The sequence below is a fragment of the Bombus impatiens genome, unplaced genomic scaffold (genome assembly GCF_000188095.3).
Source record: "Bombus impatiens unplaced genomic scaffold, BIMP_2.2 scf_0463, whole genome shotgun sequence".
Lineage (NCBI taxonomy): Eukaryota > Metazoa > Arthropoda > Insecta > Hymenoptera > Apidae > Bombus > Bombus impatiens.
The window spans coordinates 2,387,440-2,402,925 of record NT_176882.1 but is presented as its reverse complement, the minus strand read 5'-3'; the positions used below and the strand labels follow the sequence as shown (position 1 = coordinate 2,402,925).

Below are 15,486 nucleotides of genomic sequence, written 5' to 3'. Positions count from 1 at the left end.
ATATACATACGCATTGCTGATTATAATCATAAAAAAATATTAAGACACCTGTTGGCATCTAGCGTTTAAATCATAGCTCGTGGCTTTTTCCTCGCTTTTGCCGATACGTATTCGTGCGCTTGAATTATGAATATTTTCATTCAACCGTCTACCTGATCGTAAGTCTGATAGTGCTCGCCTCTTGATAACATCGTTCGCATTCTTTCAAGGAAGAACAAGATGGTCACAAGGAGACCATAAATACACTACAATAGATTCAGACGGGGCACACTTCATGCCAAACGCCTCCACACCTCTTGTCTCGGCGTCACGATTTATAGCCAATTTGAAAATGAAGCCACGAGTGGATCACGGTAGACAAAGGTCCAGCGTTAGGACCTTTCTCCCCTTATACACACATTCACGTGCTCATATGTACGTGTATACACGTATCTAGTGATCGAATCGAACATAAATTTGTTTCGGTGACAGGATTAAGCCTGACCCGGTTTCTCGAAGGCGTGGCCTTCTCGCGGATTCGTAGGAAATCAGGGATGCTGGACGGTCGATTCCTCGGGGATTCCAAGGTCGGTTTGATAGACGGACCGATAAAACTTTAGCAACCGCGTAAATCAACGGGTAGGGCGGCCAGAGAATTCCGGCGCGAAGGGTAACGATAGCCTGACACGGGCCGCGGGTGAATTAAGACGACGCCTCGACCGGATGTCCTGGCCTCTCGTTCAATCCGCAATCGGGACCATAGATCTCTTAGGCCGGTCACCCGTGGGATTTCGGCTGTTTTACGAGCTCGCCGCGATGCTATCGCGAACGACAACGTTCCTTTCTTTCTTTCCTTCTTTCTTAAACAAAACGACTCTCGCGGTGCTATTGGTCAATGAACATTGGTTCGTTGATATTAGCGTACGAGTGTGATAGTTGGCTAGCGAAACAGTACAAAGTCAAACGAATGAACCATGTAACTAGCGGGTTTGTGTATGCTACGCGTGTTGGCATATGCAATGATTCTGAGAGAAGTTAAGATAGAAAAAAGGGAAATACTGAGATTCGTAAAGAGACCTATACACATTGAAATGACCCATGTTGGAACGTATCAACTCTGAGGTTTTGTGAAATGGTATCAGTCAGTATCGAGCTTTGTTCATCAACTAGAACGCTGTACTGAATGGTATACTGCATCCGTACAAACCGCAACCGACACCGATATGCTGATACTAGTCGATGCACTAGTAACTGCATCGTGAAACCTCGAAGTCGATCACTCAATGAAGGGAAGTAAAGCAGAGTGTTCTAACCGATAATTCTACATGGAATTATGGAATAATACGTATATCAGGGATTTCATTTTTGCACTCCGATCTATGTACGTAGGTGGTCGGTTTGTAAATGATTGGTAAACCATATCGACTAATAATGCAAAAACGCGTGCCCTGTTTCTAAAATTATGTCAGAGAATGTGACGCTACTAGAGCCTTTATTTTACTTTCATAAACCAACTTTTTAACGACCAACAAAATACATCGAACGTCTTTCAAGTGCTTCGGCGCAGGTATTCAAACAGAAAGATCAGCGTCAAAAGAAGAAAAGAAGGCTGTTGAAGGCTGAGATTTTACGGCTAGTCGTTCCACGAACACAATCACGGAGCTCGATTTTCCATTTAGTCAAACGAAGGTAATTGCTTTAACGTAAGAGCGATTCTGTTGTGGTCGAGCTGTTTTTTAATCGTCTACGACGGTTTGGGTGCCGGAGGCACAGAGAAAGAGGCACTGGCTTCGTCCCATGGAGGACAAAAAGATCGTGAACGGGAAGGCAAACGAACAAGCAAGTCAGAGAGGACAAAGAATGTGAACGACTTGGAGAGGGGGCGTCGCCAGAATTAGCCGTAATTTCCGGAAGGGTTCACCGCGTTATTCGAGTCAATGAAAACAGCAGGAGGACTTCTGTCATCCTCTCGGGAAGAAAGGAGAGCAACCAGTACCGAGATAACGATCACGTGCCTTTGCGGACGTGTACCGACTATCCCCTTTTGTCAATAAGCTTGCAAGGATTCGAGTGCTCAACTGGAATCCACCACTTCGTAGAAAACGTTTGAAATCTCGGGCTTCCGAAGTTTCCTTTCTCGGTTTATCGCTCGACCTCGAATACAGACCTCGCACGCATGGCTGATTTTCTAGGAAGAAAGCCTAACGAAGAGATTCCTTTCTTCGCGAGTGGCTAATGGCTTCAAGAGGAACGTACTTGGTACAATGTCATTGAACGTCGGTTACTATCACCTCCTTACAGTCTGCCTGGTGCGAATAACTGCACTGTTCATAGGGACGGAAGACGCAAGAAATGGGTCGAGGGAGAACATTCCGAAATGAAGTTTCGGCCAACACGAAGACGAGACGCGTTGGTCAAGAGAGGAAATGTGGTTTCTCATTGACAAGGGTTGGAAACGTCTGGAAATTTCTTACATACTTTATCCGATGGTTTCTCGAAGCTCCGCGGACTGACCAGCCACGCAACCTCGATTCCGAAATACTTGGCGAGTTCGTAAGAACTCGGTAGAACGACGAGCATTACGGAAATTCGAAACGCCGTGAACGTACGAAGCAAGGAGCGCAAGGCGAGAGCATTCCACGGGAGCAGGGCAATTTCCGAAACTCCCGACAAATTTCCCGACCTGCTCCCGCTTTACATAGCTGAAGCCACCTCTCTCTGTCTCTCTGTCTCTCTCCTTCTCTCCTTATTCGAGCCCAACCAGAGATCGTGATACCCTTCAAAGAGTGGCGAACGAATTGTTCGCAGTTTAACCGTCAGTCTTCCCCTTTGGAATGCAAATCTCTCTCCCGCAGTTCGAACTTGATGTAAAAGACTCGCACGATGTTCGACTTGGCCACTTAATTCGTGCCAAGACATCGAACACTGCGGACTTTTATCTTCCGACCGGAAAGCAAAGCATAGTTTCTCTCTCCCTCTTCCTTTCCCTCTGCTCTTTGACAAGTTAATTCTAAGGAGCTCAATCTCTGCGACGACTTGGTAATGTTCATGGAAGACTAAGCGATTACGTTCTTTTGCATATCACAGCCAAGGAATGAGAACACCGTCGTTTACAAACAGAGATATCAAGGAATGTTATACGTTGTCGTAGTTCGATGCTTTCTGGAAAAAGATAAACCCGTAATGCAACGTTGGTGTGCGGAAATCGTATTTATCGATGTAATCAACGCGAAACCATTCGAGAGCAGCTAATAGCAAGGTTCTCGTCGCTTTCTTATCTCAACGATGCTTTCAGACAGCCGACTGCAAAAAGGAATAACCGAAACAAAGCGGTTTGCCGTGTCTTAATGTCATTATTCCGTGATGGAAAAATTACGAACCAAACGATCTTCGATAAACACCGAACATCCTTTACGATCAGACGCGTTTCATCCCTTCGACGAGACGAACGTTGAGACAAACCTATGACCGGAGAAACGTTGCATCTGTGTCGGTTATTTTACCGAGAAGTATCTGGAAGTCTTCCATTTATCGCGTCCCCTCTTCGTCAGTCATCCTTTTACGTTCTTATCGCGAACACGAAACAAACGATGCACCGCGCAAAACGCTACGCTGAGGACATCATTTTTCATACGGTACGTTTACTTTGGCGTGAATTTCCAGCGCACCTCACTTTCGTAATTGCGCAAGACTTCTATGATGGCTCGTACAAGGATTGTAGTGACTGAGATGATTGTAGAAACAGACGTGGCCAACGTCTATTTCTTCTTATTACGAACACACTGATCGTGTCATCCATCTACTGCACCTACGACGAATCGCGAAGATATTTGAACGTTTAATGTGGAAACTTATTAATATATTGCTTATGTTATATAAAATATTTTCAAATTTCATTAACAGTATAATAAGACGCGAGTATTACGATTATACGAGGAAGATTTAACCCTGTGAGCGGCGCTGCGTTGTCCGACGTTAAGCGTGCGCCATGGGCTGCGTACTTTTTACGAAAGGCATTGTAGTCTGCTACGCACTTTGGGTTTCGCTTTGCTTTGCCAGTTTGATAATTAATTTTCTTTCTTTCTACGAAATCGTCAGAATATGAGGTGGATAACATCCATACTAAATCGAATGGTTGTGTGAGAACGCATATATACGTTTATAGCGTAAACGAGCGGAAGATGTACAAGTTGCAAGGATCTTATGGCAAACAGTATTTGAACGATCGGTTATTCGCTGTATTAATAAACTTGAATATATTGAGACGTTTAAACGAGACCATCTTTAATACTGATTATATATGTTTAAGAAGTTGTATCCGATACTTCTGCGAGTTCCCTGAAACGTATATCCGCACTAAATGTCTCGTAATTCCTACATACAGTTTCAGATTTACTTGAAACTTTACTCAGACGATGATAATAGCGTTTCATCGCAGTGTTAATAGAATTGCAAGAGGTTCTGTATAGCGCATATAATATATGTATGAAAATTTTCTGCAACAGCAGTTCAAATATTTTCATGAGTTTTGTACGCGTACACCGGTTGTAATAAGAACAACTGCTAATCCAAGTCAGCAGAAGTCAGAATTAGAAGCGTGAAGTTAATAAGTACGCGCATGGATATCGAGGAAAATAACCGTTTTGTTCCTACAAGATATTATTATGCTAAGTTCATTCGCTAACACCGAATTCTGAGAATTATTCTTTACGAAACAGCACGCGACGAACTCGTCTGCGAAAAGTACTCGTGCGTCTTCCACGCGAGCAGTTAGTCAGCTCCGGTGTAGATAGTAATGCTACTTTTGCTCGCGGACAAACCACGAACGACTCGCAAATTGCCCGTGAAAAGTTCGCGAACAGCTCTGACCAGCGTAGTTCCGGCGCTGGAGATTACGCGAAAATAGAATTGATTTATCGAAGCGAAAAAATTACAGGTAGAATTAAAATCTACTACTTCTCGTAGAATCGATGTAAATCGCTTATTCGCTATGAACTATTGGTATTCTCTGATCTGGCGATTGTGAATCGACGAGCAGTAACATAAAAATCCACTAAACGCGCTCGCGTCAGCTCTCGCCAACGGCAATAATTATTATCACACCTGCATTTGCTTTTATTATCCGGATCTGGCTGACTAATGACCTCTTTTTTCCCTACCGTGATCGTCGAAGGAACCCCATCTAACTCCGGTTCGGATAAATCGTCGGCGAAAGGGATGACGAATTATAGAGAATTAATTCACCGGGGTCAGTGATGCGTCACGAGGCTGGAACGCGCGCGCGAGCGCTTTAACCGAACTCGACACAGGTTCGGACATCGAGAGAGGAAAAATATGGCGAAAGCCGGTTTAATGGTTCGCGTACCACAGCCATGATCTAGATAACTCGTGTACACATAAACGGTCGCAATGAAAAAATGGTAATTCATAGGGGCCGAAAAAGAATTCCCAGCTGGAAAGAAAAATAGCGCGCTATTTATCTTTTCTTCGAATAATTTTATAGAGATGTGAACGTGGATAAATATTTACTTTGGAAAAGGAATGATATCTATGGTAATTTATGATACACGGTCTGTTCATTGAATTAGGATCATACGCGCAGATTTCATTCTTTTATCTCTTACGCCATATCTATCATAACTGACAGATTCTTTTTACCAAGTAAATTTTAAATACGTAGATTTATTTCCTATGTACAGAAATTCATCTTTTACTAGACAATATCTCCGCATAGCTTACTCGAATCATTTACATATTACTCATCGTTCGGCTGTTATATTCGATGTAATATAAATTGCAAAATTCTAAAGGCTGCTTTTACAGGAGTTTGTAATCTATAAACTGTCGCTTTTCGGTGCTTTGTTATGCTACAAAGTTAATAAGTTAATAAATTATGGCGCAAGGAAGCCCATGATAAAATATACGAATGAAATTTGTCGACTTGCATTTGATCGAAGGCCTGGAGATCGAAGGCTATAAAACCAGCGCCAACATCCCCTCGTTGCCATTTCTCTTCGGGCAGATGGCCGATAAAGATCCCTATAAATGATTCGTCAATAAAATTTATTTTACTGGATATCTATGTAAGAATCTGTCATCCTTCGTAAGCTACTGCTTGATAGTGAGCGCTTCTTTATCATCTCCTGCCCCTTTATTATTTCTAATTACGTCCGCGAGGCGCGTTCAAATAAAAGCAAGCGTCGTTCGCTGCGAAGAGCCGAAGCCCTTAAGGTGAACATAAATTACCATTCTCCGTAAAGAACAATTCCCAGAAAATTAATTTAACCGCAATATATTTGCGGCTTAAATTCACCCCGCGGAGTAACAGGAACGAAGAGGAAGGCGGAAACAAGGTTACGTAATATCTTCCGTGGTTTGTTTAACTTCGCCTCGATCGATTCGGGCTTTCTTATTGTCCACGCGGAATTACACGAAGAAAATCGCGCGGAAATAATTACCGACTCCGACCGCCATTAATGCGAAAGCCTAGAAGGCGGAACGAGCAGTCGAGAGTGCCAGCCGAGAGAAAGCAGGAAAACAGTGTGGGCTTTCTCTCCTCGCCTGTACCATCCTGCTTCTTCCCTTCGCTCACACCCCTGTTATCCCAACCCCCGTTGTCTATGTTCGTCTCATCCCCCTCCGCATCGAACCCGCTATCTGGCTACACATTGAACAAATATTACGACCACTAATCGCGAGGCTTCGCTACTAAAAGTTCCGCTAAGTTTCTCGTAACTTGCAGCGGGTAAGTGGTTGGAGATACGTGTACGCGAAGGACACGCGACGCAATTCAAGCATTAACGAACATAACGATATTGAAAATTTAGTTAGTGCGTTAATGCGTTACATGCGATGCGTTAATTCGGATCGCGTGGAAGTTAGTTTTGGGAATTTCAGTTTTTAGAATTCGGCATTGAACCATAGAAATTAGAAGTGGGAAGTTAAACAATATGCAAGTGATATATGTACGTTGTGATGTACACGGTACAATAACATCGAAAACTTCGTTAACTCGATGACGCGTTATTTCGAATCGCGTGGGATTAACTTGCGGAAATTTCCATTCCGAATAATCGATAGGTATACGATAAAATTTGTTTTCACAAATAAGTAGGTTCGCTGTGTATTTTTAAAAAAATCAACCGATACACGAAGGACCCGCGTCATATGGAGAACTTCGTTGACGCACTGATGCGTTGATTTAAATTATGTACGTGAAATTCAGTTTTACAAATTACTATGCCGTGTTCGCAAGTTTATTTTAAAGATAAGTAGATTCGCCTGATCTCTTTACGAAATCCAAATGTTACGCAAAGAGCATACGTTGCGGTATTACTCGTTAATACGTCGACTGAAATTTTAGTTAATGCATCCAGCGTATTTAATTCTGCAACTGCATGGAATTCAATTTCGCGAATTTTCATTTCACGCAATCGATACACAACGAAGCCGGTTTTAGAGATGAGCAAATTCGATCTTTTCCTTTGAACGTTCAATACGGACAAATATAGCGATCGATGATTGATTCAAATATTCATTAAGCCATAGAGCGATACCAGGGACCGTCCTCTGGATGTCGGCAATAGTGAAACGGCACGTGTCGCGCGCGCGTTAGCGACAGCAGGATTTTATCGTCGCCGCGTGTACGTACACAATACGATTATTCTGTCACTTCATTGAGCGTGCTTTATCGGACATGACGTAGAGATGGAAAGGCTATTTCATCCTCGGCCGGCGATTTCATAAATCATCGTTCATTTTTCTCCTCTATCACGAGTCGATGTTTTCCGCGCTAAACTTTCCCAGTTTGACTAAATTCTTTCCATCTCTTTTCATTATTTCACCTTCGGCCGGCAATTTTTTCGAATAAAAAACGATCGGAAAATTTGCACGTGGGTAACACGCGATTTAAAATAATGACGATCGTCGTTCGTTATTCACGCGCGCGTACACATAGGAGGAACGAAATTCTGTTGCGATTCATAAACATCCACCCTTAATCCGGATGAACTGTTCTCAACTAACACGCTTGGAATATCCGAGAGAGGACTTTGCCTTGACATTTTCGCAAACTCGTTCGCACCACGTGGTCTCGTAACCGCGTAATGTCCCAGCCAGAAATATATACATATATATACCTATTAACCAAGATACGTGAGGACATAAATTCGTTGCGAAATCGCGTAAACGTACGATAAAGGGCGAAGTTCGAACGGCTGGAGTGTCGCCTTTAATCGCAGGAGAATCGAGGAACATCGTGATTCGCGGATAAATTGAGGGAAGATAACGAAATCGACTGACTTGCCTACATTTCGCGTTATCAGCGAAAATGAAAAAATTATCAAAATAATCGCCACTCGAGCTTCGTTTTAGAGATACGCGTAAAAGTATTCTCAGTGTCACGCTTTTAGAATTGTAACTTTAAGATTTGCTGTATAAGCTACCACTCGTATTTGTTGGAATAACGTCGATATACGAAATACATTGTTCGAATAATTGGAATCTAAGATACATTCAGCTTCTAACTAACTAAAGATCATTTACTTATCAAAAAGGAAATCTTCGATCCAAAGCTTGAAACAAAGGCAGAATAATATATCGATAAAATTACTCGGAAATTCGAGCTTATTGAAGTCAGTGAGATGTACCCTATTCTACGTAGTTAGCAAAAATTCTCTTGCCAACAACGACATTTACGATTCGCTTCAACAACGTCGCCTTTGAAACGAACTGCAGATTTTTCTTCCATATACTCGACACGTTACTCTTCGCACAGAGACCTTTTATGAAATCGAGTTACCCTAAACGGAAAGATTTCCACGTTCGAATATCGATGAGTTTACTCTCTTTCGCATCTTGGATGCGATTCTCGACAATTCGTCGATTATCTTTTCAGCTCGTCTTTCGTCATGTTCACGAGGGTTTTTTTTTTTCGCAACTAACAGGCGATTTCAGGGATTTCCCGAGAAAATGTCGCGCAACAACCAAGAAATAAGGGTCCCAGCGAAACGAGAGGTAACCTGGGGTAATGGCCTCGAGATAACTAGATTTCAGGCAATTGAGTGACGAAATTACAGCAAGGACAGAAAAGCACGAACACGTAAGACGTTGTTACGGCGATTGGGATAAGTATTTTACTAGCGAGCGTAGTATCGCAACGAGCCACTAAAAGCGGCGACATCGACGCCGTTTATCTTTAGCCGCGTTACATCAATACGACTTACCAACCATGTTCCGCAATCGTAGCAACGTAGAAAGCACAAATTTCGGCAGAGCACCGCGATAATATTAAATACGATATTAAAGTTTACAACGTTTAGTTAGTCCATAACTTGGCTCACGAGCCGTATCTTTTACACGGATCTACAAATATTTGCAAAGGCACACGGAAATTAATCGCGTAATTTCGTCTATCTACAAACAAGCAACGGTTCGATCGACAGGCCGACGAACGAAAAGGAATTGAGCAAGCGAAACGGCCCGTTAAATATTCATGGAACGGGGGAAGCAACAAGGAAGAGAAATCAGCCCATTTATCCTATTAAATAATGAGATATATAAATTAAATTCGGTACACGCGTCGTTTGCTTCGTTTCTGGTCGAATGCACGGCCACGCATTAAACGCTGGTGAACGCCTGTGTTTACGAGGTAGCAGCGATGGCGGACAGGAAAATAGGTGTGAAAGCGAAAATTCGGCTCTCTCTCTCTCTCTCTCTCTCTCTCTCTCTCTCTCTCTCTCTCTCTCTCTCTCTCTCTCTCTCTCTCTCTCTCTCTCTCTCTCTCTCTCTCTCTCTCTCTCTCTCTCTCTCTCTCTCTCTCTCTCTCTCTCTCTCTCTCTCTCTCTCTCTCTCTCTCTCTCTCTCTCTCTCTCTCTCTCTCTCTCTCTCTCTCTCTCTCTCTCTCTCTCTCTCTCTCTCTCTCTCTCTCTCTCTCTCTCTCTCTCTCTCTCTCTCTCTCTCTCTCTCTCTCTCTCTCTCTCTCTCTCTCTCTCTCTCTCTCTCTCTCTCTCTCTCTCTCTCTCTCTCTCTCTCTCTCTCTCTCTCTCTCTCTCTCTCTCTCTCTCTCTCTCTCTCTCTCTCTCTCTCTCTCTCTCTCTCTCTCTCTCTCTCTCTCTCTCTCTCTCTCTCTCTCTCTCTCTCTCTCTCTCTCTCTCTCTCTCTCTCTCTCTCTCTCTCTCTCTCTCTCTCTCTCTCTCTCTCTCTCTCTCTCTCTCTCTCTCTCTCTCTCTCTCTCTCTCTCTCTCTCTCTCTCTCTCTCTCTCTCTCTCTCTCTCTCTCTCTCTCTCTCTCTCTCTCTCTCTCTCTCTCTCTCTCTCTCTCTCTCTCTCTCTCTCTCTCTCTCTCTCTCTCTCTCTCTCTCTCTCTCGATCGTTTTTTTTTTAAGCGTTGAGCTTTTACTTTTGAAACCACGAATTTTTTACGCGTATTGGCATAAACGCGTACAACGATGCTCGATTAAACCGAGCATGAAAAGAAATCAATCGAACGAATCGTAACTCCCATCGCGCGATTATTTGAAAACCAATAAATCTGAATTTAAAAGAGGAAATTACGATGATACGCATAGCAGCGTTACGATCGAGTTCCCTACGCAATTTCGATTGCTCGTAAAATGGTCGACGATTATACAGCGGCGCGGAATATCGATCGATATTTCTATCCATCAATTTTGATTCATCGGGACGGCCGGTATCGCCGCTTCCTCGATTTTTACTGTACCGGAAACGGCGTCTATAAGGAACGTCGAACGGTTATGAATGAAATTCGATGATTGCCAATAGTCCGCCGCGAGTGATCGGACCCGGTCGCGGTTCGGCGCGTATTATGACGACAATTAAAATATTAGATTCCGTCGTAAACGACACTGGTGCTTAGCACGGAAGAAAGTATCGATTGCCAATTGCTCTGTATAAAAGTACAGCGTCACAGAACTTCGGTATCCAGTTGTTCTCTGGCTGTACAGCCAAAATAACGGAGACATGGCAACGTTGGTAAGTTCATCCCTTATCATTATCATGTTAATCTCTTACTAGACTTAACATAAGTATTTTCCGTGATTTATTAGCTCCTATGCCAGAAACTTTGTTTATTAACTGCGCTATCGAGGTACCTTAAATATCTTCGTAGATTTCATACAACGGTCATTTCATTCGGATAATTCTTGAAATTCCGAGTTTTACATATTTAGAACTCGTCAAATATTACTTTAGATACGCTTTTACAGTAATAACCGCGTAATTTCACTTTTGAAATCCAAATGAATCTAAAAATGTCCAAAGCATATCGAAATATCTGAATTCTTTAACATTTCATGTATATTAACATTGACATTATTAAAGCAAGTTGCCAACACTAAAATCAACACGACATACAACATTAGCTATTCAAGCTAAGGATGCGCCATTTCTTATTCATTGCCTACGAGGAGATCCACTAATCCTATCGTTTATATGCTGTTGTCGCTGATTAAATTCCGAGTTAATCAGCAAGCAGGCGTTTGCATTTCAAGAAGAATATACCAAGATGTCGCGAACATCGTGTTACGCTGCTCCGTGTCTGCGAGCATAACGAGAGATTAAAACAGACGGAACACGCTGATACCTAAGTCGCGTCGCTGCAACGACGGCAGCATCTCTGAATAAGACTTATTGCTGTCGCTGATAAGCCGACTCTCAACGAGATGTTCAAAACTTTAGTCATCGTTCACGCGTACTTTAAAAATATCGTATCTTTTTGAAACATTAACTCTGTAGGTTGACTTGAAGCAGCGACTAGTTTTCAAATCGCGCCAGAACATATATAGATGAATCTTTTAACGAATGTATCGTTCGTGTTTGGAATTCGTTGGCAGGCCGGAAATAAAATTCCTGATTGTACTCGCGTCGTTTCGCTGTATTCATTCTCATCGCGTCCAGGTCACGCATCGCGAAATAAAGCTGAACGTAGGACGGAACGCTAATTTAAAATTCCTGTCCGCGTAACGTGAGGTGGCTTCAATTTTTTCGCGGACGTACCACGGATCGCATAAATCATCGCTAAAGAGAGAGCGAGAGAGAAACAGGGAGACAGACAGAATGAGCGACGCTGAAGATCCATTCGTTTCGCGCTAAAAACCTACCATTTCCTGATCGTTCGAAGATAGCTGACCTCGCTAATTCGGTGGCGCAAAACCGAGATTCGATTTCCTGCCCGTGTACCATCTTGGTCACCGAGTTCAACCGTGCTTTCTTCGGCGTTTACCCGTCTCTATCTTCACCGTTTAGCTCCTCTGCTACCTTTCGGACCGTGCGAAAGGAAGAAATTTACACGACAAGAAATAGCAAAGCGCGATAAAACGAGCCAGCGACGATTTACTGGATATTATCTCCGGTTTTTCCACTCGGACGTGTCCTTTTCGCATGTGCGCGGCCAGCCAGTATGTAGCAGACCAAAATGGCCCGCGCCAGACCCGACGATGTTTTATTGTTTCGGTTAGCCAGGGTAATGTCAGCTGCGCGAAAATATCGTAGCCTGCGCATCATAATGAACTCGCTTGTGGCTAGACGATTTTCGAAAAATTAGCAATCAACCCATTCGTCATCATTATCCATATCGGTATTTAATAATAATTTGGGCATCCGAGGACAATTTATAAAGTTTGTTGGTTATAATATAATACTGTAGGATCTTTATTTATTAATTTATTTAAAATGAATTAAACAGGTATTGGTTAAACAGGAAACGATGGTTATTTAACGTGAACTAAATACAATAACGTACTATAATTAAGACAACTAAATATTTAATTTGCAACTCTCGTCAACACTCTCTCACGTGGTCCACACTCTCTCGACAATGCTAGCAACACTCTGTCGACAACGCAATTCGCACTCTCTGATTTCTCAATTCACACTGACTGTTAATTCGCCTCTCTCCCTTAGCATCCCTTTGTCTTTTCTCATGGTCCCACCACGCACGTGTACTGCAATCGTTCAAGGCCACGTAGGCCTTTTTCCCCCGGAACTATTCGATTGAAGGACCGACGATACATTGATGGGCCTGTCGGCACTTAGGCTTTCTCACGACATTGTTTATGGTCCACCCGATATCTCTTAGACCTTTCGTCCACGATACCACAATACAATACGTGCATACGTATATACGACACACTCTACTTAGAGAAATGAAATTTCCGCGTGTGATTCTACTTTCATAACTACAGACAAAAGTCAGGTCGCATATTTGACTTCGATCTCGCTACAATCTTTCTATAATTGTCATTTAAACCAAGCTCTCTAATGGTTTTCTTTCTCAATTTGTATTCCATCCTTAGGCGTGGCTTCTAGCCATCGCTCTGTCACTGACAGCGGCGACTGGCCAAAATTTGAAAGCATCGCAAAGAGATCAACTATCAACAGTCAGAGCAGAATTGCCCAATTCTGTCAGGCTTCCGCGGCAAGTACAGCCATCTCGTCCGTTACTGCTGTACAACGCTCTAACAACCCCACAGTCACCTGCCGTTGAGAGACATCCACGAAAACGGCAATTAGGCGATCTGGGAGCCAATTTCCAACCGCTAACGTTGCCCCTAAGCGGCCAGCCTCATTCGCCGCTACATCGAGCCACTTTCGACCCCAACACCAAGACCAGCATCGTTTCCCGGATCAACGAACCAGCAAAACATGTGATCGAACCACGAATTTCGGCTGAAGCGTCGCATATCACTTTTCTGACGCCACAGGTCGTTTCTACGCGTCGAGCTCACGGATTCGATGGTCATTCTTTTTACCATAGTCACAACCATCACGGTGGACATCATCATTCTCATCATCATGGACACCACGCACATCACGATCATCATGCCAAACATAAGCACGAACATGGTCACAAGCATCATAGTGAACACGAACACAAACACGGACATGAACATCACGTTGAGCATAAACATCAGGAAGACCACAAACATCACCATGGTCACCATCATCATCATGGACACGATCACCATCATGGTCACAAGCATCATTCTGATCATAAACATCATCATGGACACGAACATAAACACGAACATGGTCATAAGCATGAACACAAGCATGGTCACGATCATAAACATCATGGAGAACACCATCATCACCATGGGCACCAACATCATTCGAAACATGAACATCACGAGGAACACAAACATCATGCCGAGCACCACCATCATCATAAGCATCATCATCATAACGAACATCATCACCATCACGATCATCATCACGTTAATGAGCATCACCATCATCATACTCACAAGGAGACCGAGAACCATCATCATCACCATGGGCACGATCATCACGAACACCATAAACACGGCCACAAGGAGGAACACAAGCATCATCATGGACACGAGCATAAACATGGACATCACGAAGATCATCATCATGGCCACCATGAGGATCATCATCATAAACACGGACACGAACATAAACATGGTCATCATTCGGACCATCATCACAAACACGGACATGAACACAAGCAGAGCCATCACGAGGAACATCATCATGGACATCACGAGGATCACAAGCATAGTCATCATGAGGACCATCACCATAAACACGGCCATGAGCATAAACATGGTCACAAGGAAGAACATCACCATGGGCATCACGAAGATCATCATCATTCCCACCACCAGGACCACAAGCATAATCATCACGAAGAACACAAACACGGTCACGAACACAAAGAAGAACATAAACATGGACACGAGCATAAGCATCACCATGATCATCACGAAGGACATCACCATCACGAACATCACAAACACCATGCATCCCATGAACACAAACATGGACATTCACACGAGGAACATCACAAGCATTTCGACGATCATCATCATAAACATCTTCACGATAGCCATCACAAACATCACGAAGGCCACCATCACTCTGCTTTCGAGCAACATGGACATTACAAAGGATTGGGACATTACGCTTTTGATGCTTCTCAGAATCACGAAGAATATATATTTCCGGAAGAGAGTGAGACGGTCGTAGTAACACCGCAAGTGGAGGATATTCTGAAGATTAAAAAGGAAGCGGAAATAGAGAAAACTACCGAGCAAACGACAACCGAGGATCAAGCATAAAAGAATGGCGGTACAGTGGAACTTCGTTTGTTCGAATGAAATTTTTGCTAGTGATTGATCAGCCTTTAAATTAATGATTTATGTGTGTGTGTGTGTGATTTTTTTTAAATCACACGTGTTAAATCGAGAGAGAACAACTTCGATAAACATTTGTTAACATTAATCCGCATTGCCGCTCATGTGCGTCGTTTCTATTTATGAACAGTTTCTCTCCTAATGGGTTCAAACGTAATCGAAGTTCTACTGTACTCGATATTTAAATAGTATTCCCGAAAGATTACGCATGATTCGTCCACGATATCGTTAGTTAAGAATCTTTCATAGATACTTTTTCTTCTTCTGTGTTTGAGCGTTAAAAGCGACTTTGCTACGTTCGCTATGTTTCTTGTTAGCCTCAGTTATATCTT

At 43.0% G+C, this 15,486-nt stretch overlaps 1 protein-coding gene across 1 annotated transcript; it reads left to right on the top strand.

Moving 5' to 3' along the window:
- The first annotated feature begins 10,958 nt into the window (after positions 1–10,958).
- On the top strand, positions 10,959–15,079 carry LOC105680940 (histidine-rich glycoprotein-like). The gene is made up of 2 exons (XM_012387161.1): positions 10,959–10,970; positions 13,292–15,079. The coding sequence occupies exons 1-2, from the start codon at positions 10,959–10,961 to the stop codon at positions 15,077–15,079; spliced, it is 1,800 nt and encodes a 599-aa protein (XP_012242584.1).
- The last annotated feature ends 407 nt before the right edge of the window (positions 15,080–15,486 follow it).